The sequence below is a fragment of the Cydia fagiglandana genome, chromosome 20, assembly GCF_963556715.1.
Source record: "Cydia fagiglandana chromosome 20, ilCydFagi1.1, whole genome shotgun sequence".
Lineage (NCBI taxonomy): Eukaryota > Metazoa > Arthropoda > Insecta > Lepidoptera > Tortricidae > Cydia > Cydia fagiglandana.
In genome coordinates this window covers 6,123,524-6,138,475 of record NC_085951.1, presented here as the reverse complement: position 1 = coordinate 6,138,475, position 14,952 = coordinate 6,123,524, and the positions used below count along the sequence as shown (strand labels likewise).

The 14,952-nt window shown below is 38.6% G+C and overlaps 1 protein-coding gene across 2 annotated transcripts in view; it reads left to right on the top strand.

Annotated features, from left to right (window-relative positions):
- Positions 1-14,952, top strand: part of LOC134674716 (histone-lysine N-methyltransferase SETD1) — a 41,355-nt gene that overhangs the window by 12,801 nt on the left and 13,602 nt on the right. For both annotated transcript variants that reach the window (XM_063532842.1, XM_063532840.1), the window contains 7 exons: positions 1,210-1,319; positions 2,713-2,855; positions 4,346-4,485; positions 12,195-12,344; positions 13,053-13,179; positions 13,491-13,606; positions 14,121-14,324. In XM_063532842.1, the coding sequence (XP_063388912.1) occupies positions 1,210-1,319; positions 2,713-2,855; positions 4,346-4,485; positions 12,195-12,344; positions 13,053-13,179; positions 13,491-13,606; positions 14,121-14,324 (990 nt within the window). The remainder of the gene's footprint in view (positions 1-1,209; positions 1,320-2,712; positions 2,856-4,345; positions 4,486-12,194; positions 12,345-13,052; positions 13,180-13,490; positions 13,607-14,120; positions 14,325-14,952) is intronic.

The window sequence follows — 14,952 nt, the reverse complement described above, 5'->3', positions numbered from 1 at the left end:
TCAAGTTCAGCATAAATTTTATAGTCAATTAATGAAAATGAACACAAAGTGGCAAGTCATATGTTAGCATAGCAGTAGCAAGGTGTTGGGTAGAATTTCTCTCAGTCGCTGTAGAGTAGACTAAAAATTTACTGATAATGTGGGCTCTAATACTGGACACTTTGAATAAATTATTGCATTCTTAGATTTATAGCACATTGTAGATAGTTGGTGTAGCTAGTATGGTATCGTCTTGGGACGTCCCATTCGTTTTTCGTCATGTTCTTAAATTAGTCCTATTCTGCTTTCGTCACCCATTCTACATTGAAAGCCACCGACGATTGTGACGAAAGTAGAATGAGTGACGAAAGCAGAATAGGACGAATTTAAGAACTTGACGAAAAACGAATGGGACGACCCAAAACGATACCGCTAGTAATAACTAGTATAATATTTGAAGCGACATTGAACATTCAGGTATGTTTTTTATTTATAATAAAGATATAATGCTTGTTACCTGCATACCATATCGAAATACATTTGTAAGTAGACGATCCAAGAGAGAAACGATGTGTTAATTTATTTGGATGTACAGAAAAATATTACATCGAACTACAATTGTTTTAAGTTTCTTTCTTGGTTCTTCCAAATATATGTTGTACTTTACGCGCTGCAACACGCTTTGCACATGTATTTTATGATGGCAATGTATTTATGTATACTTATATATGGTACTAGGTAACATACACGAGCATATGATAGGTAAGTTAATTGTCAAATGCCACCGCATGCACGCATCTCATCGCATGATTTGCATGACATTCGCACGACCACCCTAATTCATGTAAAATTAAACAAAAACACAATTAGCAATACTGCATAGTGTTCACTTTAATTCACTAGCGGATATACTTCATTCGTAATGTCAATATTTACATCGTGAGCTCTGCCTAGTAAAAAAATATTACATCGAATCGGTTGTTATTGTGAGTAAGCTAGGTAAAACTGAAATCTTCTCATTTATCTTGTGTCAGATGTGATTTCCTTTAGAATGATAAAGAGTAGCCATTCTAACATCGACTTTGTCCTTACCACATAAGGTTCTCAATGCTTTAACGTCATTCTGATGCCTAGTAGGAGCTGAAAATGGCTCCTACTGGCTGTCGACTTTATTCCCAGTCCACAACGTCCAACTTTTTAATGTCATAATAAAATCCAAAGTGGCTATAGGAGGCGGAGGCGCCGGCGCCGGAGCCGCGGCCGCCGGCAGAGGAGGGCGCGGAGCCCGAGAAACCGCCGCCGCCGGCCGACGAGCCCAAGAATGTTGATCTCGACACTAGGTAACTACTTGTTTACTTTTAAATAAGTTTTTGGCAAAAATTTCATTTTTGGTACAAGCTTTTATCGCTGACTGTACTTTTCTTACGACAGACAATTAATACTCATCGAGACAATTCTAAAAACCCCTAACACAATTAGGTCGCATTGTTTCATCACAGAGTTCCTATGGCCAACTCCTGTCTCCATCATCAGATCAGCTCGATGGTACCATAATATTGCATTGTCATCCGATTTTAACATGCATGCAAAATTTCAGCTCAATCGGAAACCGGGAAGTGGATCAAATTTAACTTGCAAGATTTGATTACAGACCGACAACGGGACAGGTGAAAGTAAATAAAAGCTTGGAAAAAGACAAACGAGTGCACGTGAGTTTATCCACGTGATAAAATAACTGTCACTTTTTAACACCGCGGGATAGAAAGTGACGGATACCGTTTCATCACGCTGTCACGTGGACTAGAACGACCATCATGTCCGTACTGGTCCAGATATGCCAAACAATATGTATGTAGGAGGAATGATAGGAAGTTTGTGTCACATGTTGTTCCGCAACTTGTAAGAAAATATAGCTTCTGATTTATAAATCAAAGGCTTTATCCGGGGTCTCTTGTGTTTTCCAAAAAGTTTTAAGTCATAATAATTTGTTTGTCCGAATTTTCGTTAGTCATAAATTGGTTTTTCTCAGAAACGCGTAACTTTTCAGGATTGCCTTAAAACAAACCTAACCTAACCTATAGAATAACCTTACGAAACTCCTGAAAACTTAACGGTTTCAGTTTTATGACTAACGACAGGCGTGTCTCACTCCGCGATTTCGTTGCTACAGGTAGCTAGTAAAAATACATCCGTTCGACCCCAATTTTGGGGTTTGCCATAAGCCGCGCGTGGCGCTGTCGCCACCTAGCGGCCATATCTGTGCTGATCGTAAAAGACGCGTTTTGTTTAAGAGTGAGTCTTCTGTACCTAGTACTATTATTTATTCTGTGCTAACGATAATATGACACACAATACATTATGACTTAAAACTTTATGGGAAACCAAGGGACCCCTTTTATCCATTGAAAAAAGGGTACGGTACCTAATGAAATTTTAAACTGCCTACGTTGGATCCGCCCGTCCGCTATTTCCAGTAGGAACAAAATTTTAACCGTTATCTCTGGGGACAACTGGAAAGGAAAAATCCTGCTAGGAGCGACAGAAAATGTATTAAATTCTTACCCCCTTATTCATAAACGTTTACTAAAGTTGACAAGCCGATAATAATCGTTTGTCCCTTTTCGTCATACCAATACGTCGGAAAGGGACAAACGATTATTATGAGCTTATCAACTTTAGTAAACGTTTATGAATAAAGGGGTTAGTTGCTATCATTCGTTTATGTGTGTACAGAATAGCATTGCTGCTGAAGGGCGGCGGCGGCGGCGGGCTGGCTCCGCCGTTCCTATCCCTCGGCATATCCTCGGAAGAAGAAGACGACCATCTGCCGCCCGTGCCTGACCTTGACGCGCCGCAGCCGCCATCTGACGACGACGGTTTGTTTATTTCTGCGTCTACAGAATAGCATTACTGCAATGTTCTGCCGCCAGAGTGCAGCACTAATTTGTTTAATAAACCATAGAGTATTATACATACAAACAGTTTTTGACAAGTTTTCGCCATGACATTGATGCACCAAGGCGGTTTGTTTACAGGTGGCCTACCGCGAAACGCGAAAATCGATATTTCTTTGTCTGCCTCTCTATCGATCGAATAAGCAAGAGTGATAGAGATACAGAAACAGAACTTTTGATTGTCTTGTTTCACGGTAGGCCATGTGATTGACCTAGTGACGCATGATGGGTCATTGATGATGTCAATGAGGTTTGTTTACTGTATGTGCTAGTGGTACAGTCGGCTCTCGTTAATTCAAACCCGCGATAATTCGAACCTCTCTATAATTCGAAGTTATCACGAGTTCCCTAGAAAATCTCTTTATATTTCGAAAAAAATCCATACATTTTTGAGCACTTGGTAATTCGAACAAAAAAATCATCGCCAAGTAACAAAACGACGCGTTAATTCGAACCCATAGGCGTCAAACACTCGACAATTCGAAGTTATCAGATTGCAGAGGTATGTGAGTTATGTACATACTTACCCTACATTCTGAGACAAGTTCAAGTTCATCTTTGCACGAGCTTTTGTTATTGTAAAAGCATTTCAGGCACTCGGTATTTCTAATTTAAAAAAAAGTTATTGATCAGTCTCAGCAATGTGCTTTAAAATAAAACACACACTTCCAGACACTTCTTATTACAGATTTCTTCTAAAAGACTAATAATTAATTCACATTATGTATGTGGATGTAAATATGTAGGTATCTCTAACCTTTTGATATACATATTAGTTAAAAAATTAGCAATTAATAAATCATAATTGATTATTACTCAGTAATTCGAACTTTCATAATTTTTCTCTCAAACATTTCGAACCATTTGATATTTCAAACTCTCGATAATTCGTAATATTTTAAAAGTCCCTTGAGTTTCGAATTAACGAGAGTCGACTGTACCACTAACGCAGAGCTTTGCCTAATATTCCCTATTGAATGGTTGCGGCGGACTGGCGTCGCCATTTCTATCCCTGTGCACTATACCTCTGGGTTTCCTCAGACTATTTGCTGTCCGCGCCTGACCTCGATGCGGAAAAACTACTTTTGATTTAATTCTGTACAAAATACCCTTATTTAAAATCAGTTACATGACGAGATTTTTAATGCAGCTCATTGGGCTATATTACTTTTAGGGTCTTTAACACATTCAGTGATTTCAGTGCTGAAAACCCGATTATCGGGTATTTTATGATTTCGTTCCCAGGCCGGACGACCCGATAGTCGGGATCGTGGTACTATTGCTTTATATGACGAAATTGTTGTGGCCTGGCGCGGACGTCTTGTTTGGCTGGGTGGCAATGAATGTGTTAAGGGAGTCGCAAGTGTCCCATCCTCTATGTGAAAAACTTATTCACGTAATATATTCGTTAGGTTCCGGCAGTGAAGACCGAGGGAGCATAGTTTCATTCAACCAGAACAAGGAGCCCGAGCCGGAGCCGCTCTCCACCACGCCCTCCCCTTTCCTGCAGAGGGACTTCTACCTCGAATGTCTCAAGTCTACCATCGAAAAGGTCAGTTAGCTTTTAACATCTTGTCTTCAATCTCTGACAGTCTGCCAACAGGGAGAGATGGCGGGAGATCGTGCGAAGAGCTGTGACCGCCTCTACTACCGATGCGGACGCCTCAACGTGACCACGACCGCTCTGTCAAGAGCGATAGCACATAATGATTCGTATGGGAAATATTTTACATTTTTTAGTACTATTCAAACTGAAAAATTAATATACCCTCTTGGGGTTCAATGTCCTAACACAAGTACAAATTACCTCCAATGAAATTTAAATCTTAATGAAATGGAATAGAGTTTCTTTTATTTCGTTTCGTTCGATTTTAAAACAAAACAAATTCAACTCTATTTTCTAATACTGTTGATTCAAATTCGACTGCCAATTTTCCTTGTATGGTAGGCCGCTAGAGGATACTAGTTATTAAGACTGCATCGAGCAAAATCAGCGAAAAAGGCAGTCACCGTTTAGTCGCTAGCGTCCACATCTCTTGATAAAAAAATTTATAATAAATATCATTATTATCCCAAAGAGTGTGTTTACAACGAATCACCCTTGAAAATTTGAAATCTTTTACAATATAATAAATACACTCATGCAAAGTTGTACCTAAAACGTGATGAACGAGTGTCAGCGTTTAGTAAAATTAGTATAAAAAAATCGATGCTCATGCTACAAAATCGAGTGATTTCGAAAGCCAGATAACTAGACTACAACGAATCAGGCTTTTCCTATTTTTCCTCTTAAAGGCTACAGAGAAATTCAATCGTAAACGTAAACTTTCGTAAAATTTCCATACATCCGCCATATCTGTCAAATTCTCATTCTCCTCAGATGCCCGCTGTGGGCCGATCGAAGCGGACGCGTACTTGTTTCTCCCAAACTGACATTTCAATTTGTCATATATATTGACAGAAATTCATGTCCGTATACGAATGATGATACCAGTGAAAAACTGTGTTCAAAATAAATAGGGTAAATGAATAACGTCACACGGAGATCCAGAGTCATTAAAATTTTGATTTGTTTTTATTCATAAGTCATAATACTTTAAAAATATAACAAATTATTTAAAAAATATACGAACACAACCAAATCAGTGTAATTAGTTTCTTCCTAATTCACTAAAAATTAAAAAAGTTTGAAGATTTCTTTTATCTTATTGGAATAAATTTTCATTGTGCTGGCATTCATATTACGTCATTTTAAAAACATATATGACATAATGTCAATATACTAGATAGACAATTTATCAACAAATTTCTTCACATTTTAACTTAAACAATATAAATTATTAAAATTTTATTTATGAAGACGAAGCAATGTTGTTCACATAATATCAGCAATAAAATTCTTAGTTTCAACCAGTTTTGTTGCTATTCTGAGAGCTATCACGTGCTTTGAAAGTTAATTCAATGATATATCATCAAGAAATTGAAATGAAGACTCGACCTGCAGTCTCAGCGAGTTTTTGTGGCTATATTATCAGTTGAAAGAACGATATTTCCATCGCAGTGGTATGGTTTACGAGTACCTATATTGATTTCATGTGACGATGTTTATATAAATGTATCTATCAAATAACAACGTGCTTTTATTTCATTGATATTCGTTGCAAAACGATAACTCAGTTAAAATTATCAGAAATGCCTTTGGTTTTTTTCAGTAAACGTTTAAATTTATGAGAATTATGAGGTCTTGTCTTACGGCGCGATTCGGAAAATGAATTAGAGACTAACTAGATACGATATAGTAAAGATATGTGACGTCCCACGGAAAAAGGTACCTTATGGTGGTTGGCGCTTACGCTATTATTAACGCCGCTCCAATATTATTGCTGCGCTATGCGTAAGCGCCAACCGCCATAAGGTACCTTTTCCCGTGGAACGTCACATACCTTCACTATTTCATATCTAGTGAATCTCTAATTCATTTCTCGAATCGCGGCGCCAGCCACCATAAGGTACCTTTTGCAGTGGAACGTCACATATCTTTACTATTTCATATCTAGTGAGTTTCTAATTCATTTCCCGAATCGAGCCGTTATTCAGTACAAATTGGGTGAGATATTTCCGACATAAAACCTAAAGGTAAAAGTACAATTTGCTAAGTAAACTGTCAATCTACATTAATTATAATAGATATACTCTTAGAGGTAAGCTTACTGAAGATTATGAACAACATATAGGTACTTTCTAAATAAAATACAATTTGTTTTTCCATGACTCATGTAGGCCTAATTTTACTATAGACCATTTTTAATTGAATTAATTCATGATAAAAGGTAATAAGGCCCGGTAATATTTTCTGTTATTCTTGAACTTGTACTATGACTAAGAAGGCCCACTGACAGTGTAAGTAACAATGCCCGGTTCCGAACCAACATGGTATGGTTTATTTATAAAACGTTTTTTTTTCAAAAGCGACGGAATATTTTTATAACTATTTTGGTATATGAAGAAACATGAACAAATGAGAAATCTATTTTGAATTGAATTGGTAATAATATCCTGATTTTATTTTAGTTAAAATAAAGGTGGGTTATATGCCTCACCTGACCTTATTCGTTCACATTTAGATCCTATAGCTATATTTGGTCACTTTGGCCGTCACTATCTATTTGATGCCGATTGTACTAACAATTAAAAGTACAGCTCATATGTACTTTTTCCTGTACTGAAACTTAAGCATTTGAGCGTAATTAATGATGTTCACTGATTATTAACATTACGTGTTAAAGAACCGAGTCCCGATTTGGGCCATGGTGCGTCCATTAATGAATTGCATACTAACGGATAGAGGTTTACGAGTATATTCATATCACGGAAAAATAGTTTCATTATTAATTGAAGTGGGCATTATGATTTATATGCAACTCAATACTGGTGGCTTAATTGCCGTTTATAAATCTGAAGATTCTTCATGGATACCATATCATCATCATCATCATTTCAGCCTATGTACGTCCCACTGCTGAGCACAGGCCTCCTCTCATGCGCGAGAGGGCTTGGGCTATAGTCACCACGCTAGCCCAATGCGGATTGGGGACTTCACACACACCTACGAATTTCTTCGCAGATGTATGCAGGTTTCCTCACGATGTTTTCCTTCACCGAAAAGCTAGTGGTAAATATCAAATGATATTTCGTACATAAGTTCCGAAAAACTCATTGGTACGAGCCAGGATTTGAACCCGCGACCTCCGGATTGAAAGTCGGGCATCATATCCACTCGGCCACCACTGCTTCCATATAGATACCATATAGATACTGTCAAATCTTATAAAATATATAAATATGTCTCCCATTTCTGTTCATAAAATAAAATAAATATTTAAAAAATATATATATTATAGGACAATTTTTACACATATCAATCTAGTCCCACGGTAAGCTCAACAAGCTTGTGTTGTGGGTACTAGACGACGATATATATAATATATAATGCTATATAAATACTTATATACATAGAAAACATCCATAACTCAGGAACAAATATTTGTGATAAACACACAAATAAATGCCCTTACGAGGATTCGAACCCGGGACCTCCTGCTTCGTAGGCAGGGTCACTACCGACTAGGCTAGGAGGCCGTTAAATGAGGCCGTTCATGGAGGTTTTATTAGTTGTGTTAGATGCCTTGCGTGTCTTTATTACCAAATAATGGGCTGATTTGGCCCGGTAGCAACGTGATCGTACCGTGTACCAAAAAGAAGGGAAGAGGGGAAATGGTCGGCTCCCCAGGTCCAATCTATGCTATATTTCTTCATGCTCTTAGCAACTAGGGCAAGTTGTATATTATTTTTGTATAATTTAGGGACGGGGAATCCAGTTTTTAAATAATCATTATACCTTTTCATACAAACAAACTGATTTTTGCACAATAAATGAAAATTATATGTATCTTTTTAGGACAATTTTGGTCTTTACAATCACAGTGTGGCGATTTGTACTAAATAAAAAATTGTAAAAAGTTGCTCATTTATTTCTCATTCTAAAAAGTATCACTTAAAAATAGGCACTCATATATTTTTTGTGAATAATAATTAATAGCGCGTGGCGTTGATGAATGTGATGATTTCTATTTAAATTGAATTATGGGCAAAGTCAAACATTAAAAATGTTGAAAAAAAATTTAATCTGGCATTTGAAAAGTGTGAATATAATGTTTTAATATTTTACAGATAAATTACAGGCGATAATTTTACAAATGAAATGGGTTTCTGCCACCAGTGCCAGCCTATTATAAAGCGGTATATTTTTTTGCTAACAAGGTATGCCCACCAAATACGCTCATAAGAACGATATATTCTATCGATATAGGCTATGAACTATCTAATGATATACAGGGTGTAATCGTTAAGTGTAGCCAGGCTATAATTCCGTAAATATAACAGATATCAGAAAACTTCAAATTGATATCGAAAGTGCGTTACCCAATGAGTAAAATTACAGTAATAACTTTTTTAAATAACAACAGAAATATCCCAGACATTAACTTCAAACCCTCCCATACATTTAGTACGACGACTCACCCTTCAAAGAACGTTGGTGTCGTAAGAGATAAAACTGCTTGAGATTCATTATTTGCGATGATAAACTGTAATAAAATAATAAAACTACCGTTTATGAAATAATAAATCTAACATATATTTTTTAATTACACCGCAAAGTTCATTTAGAAATATTTAAGAAGCCCCGTCAATGTATCGCACAAGAAGGGTGTCATTTCGAGAAACTACTCTAAACAAAAAATCTGTGGCCCTAGTGAAAAAGGGTACAAGTCTCGCGCAGCTTAGGTGTAAAAGGGCATAAGTGTTACTTGGAACTTACGTCCTTTTACAACTGCGCTGTCCGATACTTGTACCCTTATTCACTAGGGCCACAGAAATATACTTCCTTAAAAAATAAATGTTAGATTTATTATTTCATAAACGGTAGTTTGTAACATAAATATTACAATCTTTAAGATAAATACATAAATTAAATAAATATAAACAAATTTAGTTATTGATAAGAACGCCCTCTCTGTGTGCTTCACAAAACGATTAGGCTCACCTATGAACCCAACTCGTGCGCAAGCGAATTTAGCGAATTAGATAAGTAATTAGTTCAGGTGTAATCCGCAACCGTGATAGGGGCGCATCACAGAGGATGCTGCTTTTTCGATACGAACGGCGAGGTGACCAGAAGAGCGTTGAATTATAAAATTCCAAAAATGAAGTTAAAAGATAGCTATAGGCCACAATTCTGGCAACTAAAGTCATCTCTACGTTAATCATGTTAAATATAAAATAAAACTGGAGAAGTCGTCGCATTCATGAACACTTAAAATCCCAAAACTGTAAGTACTGTTTTATAACCTCAAATGTCTAGCACACGTTGGCTTTGCAAGATTTCTTTGGTTCTACAGCTGGGTTTTGCCTTGTTGTAGGGGTCCTTATGTTGACCTGACAACGATTTCGAGGGATGAGCTCCGGCCGGCATCTGGTGTCCGAGCAGGTCATCCACGTCACCACTTAACCCTGGACCTGCTTCCTGGAGGCATCGGCGTCTGCGTAGTGGATTCCGTATGTGTAATAAATAAAGAGTGTTCGCAAGTGCTTTAGGAACAATCCAGGTTAGTTAAAAACTTAATTTGAACTTTAACTCAACGTCAGTGGACAATAAAAGTGTAGCTGTGTGACCCAGTGTGAATAAAGACTTTCTCCAGAATTTCTACTTCTTTTCATTTACATTACAACCCAGTAAAGGCGCCCTGAGGTTAAATATTAACAGTTTCATGCCTACGTTGTTGCGACCCGGTGAAGTACCAGTGGAGCTGATTTCAACTGTTACAAGTTTTATTATTTTATTACAGTTTATCATCGCTTTTATTTAAAAAAGTTATTAATGTAATTTTACTCATTGGGTAACGCACTTTCGATATCAATTTGAAGTTTTCTGATATCAGTTATATTTACGGAATTATAGCCTGGCTACACTTAACGATTATACCCTGTATAAGTTACTAAGGGACCCGTCATGGTCATGGCCCAGAACCCATACTATCCGGGACACAGTTCTTTAATATTATGTAGGGCTAAAAAGGCCCTCTGTCAGTGCAGGTGACAAGGCCCGGTCCCGGGCCTTATTGAACGCATGAGATGGAATAGTAACTTTAAATATTTTAATATAGGTAGTTATGAGTTCTTTGATTTCCCAATAAGTTTTAAGTAAGCATCACTTACTGACTTACAAAAGTATAAGCGTAGTACCTGAATTTTATTAGATGTTTTTAAAGTCTTATTATCAATAGAGCTTTAAAAATTAATTTATAAGTTAAATATAATAAGCGTCTTTAGTTGTAAAAAATATGTTACAAGACCTATAACTAATGAAGGGATAATTTTAGATATAGTCCACTTTTTTCGAGTAGGTAAAATAGACGATTTATTATATCTTTAATAAAAAAACTCCTAGGTTTAATTCGGTCTATGTTTACAAACCGCATACCATCGCCCACCACCACACTGTTAACTGACAGTTCGTAAACCTTATTAAAAAAGGCATAAGGTCCACCGATGGACAGTTAAAAGCGCCGCCGTTTGTACCAATCTTAATACAAAAGTCAACAACGAAAATAAATAATTACCTAATACGTCACATACCTATGACATGGCATGAGCAAACAAGGAAAGCTATATATATAAAAAATGTTTTTTCTCTGTCTTCTCACAAAGGAAAGCTTTGACAGTTTAAATTCCTCAAAGAAGGTCAGTAGTTAACACTAAACTCGAAACAGCACCTTTAAAAAAACATTAGGGGTCACTGACCTGTCCCAGTAAATTGAGGTAGTGTGCGTGAGCTGCGTTTGTGTGTGAAATGGGGTAATTTGACAGAATCTGAAAATTTACCCTCCTCTACGCCCTCTTAAGGGCAACGACTTAGGGCCAGTTGCACCAACCACATTTGACAGACTGATCAATGTCAGCCGGCGCGCCCCGGCGCTTTACTATAAAACTTTCCATCATCATCATCATTGTTCTTAAGAGCCTAGCTCTTGTCGGTGGAGCATTCGCCATTCCGTTCTCTTCTCTGCTACTGTTTTGAGTTCCTGATACGTCACTACATTAATTTTCTCTTTGGCCTGGTCAATATATGCACGTCTCGGTCTTCCTCTGCCTCTCTGTTCTTCTATTCTGCCTTCAATTATGGACTTTATGTAATTATCGTGACGTATCAGGTGCCCCAACATGTTTCCCCTTCTGTTTTCAATTGTTTTTAGCAGAGATCTCTTCTCACCTACCAAATTTAATACTTCCGTGTTTGTTTTCCTCTCTTTCCAGCTTATTCCTTCCATTCTTCTCCATGTCCACATTTCAAAAGTGCTCAATCTGTCTCTATCACGCTGGGTTAATGTCCACGTCTCGCTTGCATATAACGCTATACTCCAGACGTAGGTCTTGATAAATCGCTTTCTGATGTTTCGGGATATCTTTGCTTTAAGCAGGTGTTTCTTGGCGTTGAAAGCTTTTTTAGCCATGGCTATGCGTGTGGTGATATCCGAAGTGCATCTGGAGTCGCATGTTATAATGCTTCCTAAGTATTTAAAACTTTTTACTTGCTCAATTACTGTATTTCTGATAAAACTTTCCATACATAAAAATTTAGCGAACTCTTTAATGATACGAACAGTTCGGTGCAACCGATCCTTATTTTCATTATTATTCTAGAGAGCAAGAGAAGCGGAGCGAAGAAAGTTTCCAGCGATAGATAAAATCGGGTCGGACATCTCATCGTCAGAAGACGAGTTGTTAACTGGCGAGGAGCCTCGGCGTTCCCCCGCCGCGCCTCCGAATCAGGACAATCTAGACGACGACCAGGTATAAGCTAATATTACTAGTTAATTATTTTAACGGCCTCCTAGCCCAGTCGGTAGTGACTCTGCCTACGAAGCAGGGGGTCCCGGGTTCGAATCCTGGTAAGGGCATTTATTTGTGTGTTCATCACAAATGTTTGTTCCTGAGTTATGGATGTTTCCTATGTATATAAGTATTTATATATGTGTGTATATTATATATTTCGGCGTCTAGTACCTACTGTGGGACTAGGTCGATCTGTGTAAAATTGTCCTATAATATTTATTTATTTATTTGTAGTACATTTTTTAATGTTATGGTGACCAGTTTTGGCGCTATAGAAATTAGGAATATCAAAAGTCGGTCACTGAAAGGACAGTAGACCGCTTAACACGCATTCGTACAGTTTGCATGATGTGCGCAATAATGTCTGGCACAAAAGATTGTGCCTCTCCAAATAAGAATTTGTAGAGCCATAAGCCCATGACATGTACATATTTACTGTACTGACGCACAACGTACCAGTGTGAGTCAAACTTTAGGATTTTGATATATGTTTGACACTTTTCTCTAAAAAAACATAACCAAGTGTAAAAAATGTCTGTGCCAATAGATTTTCGTTTGAACATTATAATAGAGGTGTTTTCATCCTTTAGATATTTGAAATTATACCATATTTCAACGAAACTGCTTTGCAACTTTAGCCTTAATAGCATCACGTAATTGTTGTAGATGTCCCTGTCATCGCTATCGTCGACAGAGGCGAAGATCGAGGAGCAGGTGCCGGCGGAGGCGTACTTCTACCCCGCGGCCCCCGCGCAGCCGCACTACTACCAGCCCCCCATGTGGCCGCCCACTGGTACCGTGCACACTGCTTACTGACCCCCTTATTCATAAACGTCTACTAAAGTTGACAAGCCGATAATAATCGTTTGTCGCTTTCCAACGTATGGTATGATTATATCCTCGACAGAGGAGTTATCAAGTATTATTACAGCTTCCCAGGGGCTCAACAAATTCACACATGCGACTTATGCGGCAAGAACTGCCGTGCAGCGATAGGCTTGTATAGTTATATGAAATCCATTGGCCGTCTCAACCGCTCTTGACACAGCGTTGCAACAATCCGTCTGGGATGGATTGATGAACTATAGTTTTGTTTGTTCACAGCATACCCTCCGCCGGGCTACGCGGGCGAGCTGCCGCTGCCGTACGGCGCGCCGTTCGCGGGCCCCCCGCTGCTGGCGCAGCCCTACCAGCCCTTCGTAGAACAACCGCCCGCACAGGTAAACCGGCCTCGACATTATAATGTCTAATTATTCATTTGAAATTAATTTATCCCAATCCCATAACATTCTTTCGGAGAATCAGCCATAAAAATTTGTGTTATCATATTTCGTATAATGTTATTTTTAAAGCAATTAATACTTATCATTATCATCATCATCATCATCATCATAACTTAAGAGCTTTGCTCTTGTCGGTGGAGCAATCGCCAATCATTTCTTTCTTGTGCCAGTCTTTTAATTTCCACATACGACGCATTATTTTTTATTTGGCTGAGATAAGTGATTCTAGGCCTCCTATTCTTATCATTATCACGAAACCTTATTCGCGACGCTTATTTTTTGTCATTTTAAATAACAAAATATAACTGATGAATCTATCTAAAACAGCCGTAGTAGTAGAGTTAAAATTTTGACTCCTCTTCACTTCATAAGCAATAAGGAAAAATTTCTTGGCAATGCAAGTGAAAAGTGCGCAATGTACCTAAAATGTCGTTTCTATCCTTCCTTGCAGCAAGAGTTAGACAACCCGTACTTCCCCACAATAAACTCCGTCATCGAGCGAGTCACCACGGAGCTGAAGGCGATTCTGAAGAAGGACTTCAACAAGAAGATGATCGAGAGCACCGCCTTCAAGAGCTTCGAGCAGTGGTGGGACGAGCAGAGCAGGAAGACCCGCCAGGCGCCCAAGAAGGAGGATGCCGCGCAACCGTTACAAGTAAGATGATGGAATGTGAGCTTTATTACAAGGTGTTTAGGTTGTTGTTTCAATAACAAGGTGAGCAAAAGCTTCGAGCAGTGGTGGGACGAGCAGAGCAGAAAGACCCGCCAGGCGCCGAAGAAGGAAGATGCCGCGCAACCGTTACAAGTAAGATGATGGAATGTGAGCTTTATTACAAGGTGTTTAGGTTGTTGTTTCAATAACAAGGTGAGCAAAAGCTTCGAGCAGTGGTGGGACGAGCAGAGCAGGAAGACCCGCCAGGCGCCCAAGAAGGAGGATGCCGCGCAACCGTTACAAGTAAGACGATGGAATATGAGCTTTATTACGAGGTATTTAGGTTGTTGTTTCAATAACAAGGCGAGCAAGAGCTTCGAGCAGTGGTGGGACGAGCAGAGCAGGAAGACCCGCCAGGCGCCGAAGAAGGAGGATGCCGCGCAACCGTTACAAGTATGATAATGGAATGTGAGCTTTATTACAAGGTGTTTAGGTTACTGTTTCAATAACAAAGTGAGCAAGAGCTTCGAGCAGTGGTGGGACGAGCAGAGCAGGAAGAGCCGCCAGGCGCCGAAGGAGGATGCCGCGCAACCGTTACAAGTAAGATGATGGAATGTGAGCTTTATTACGA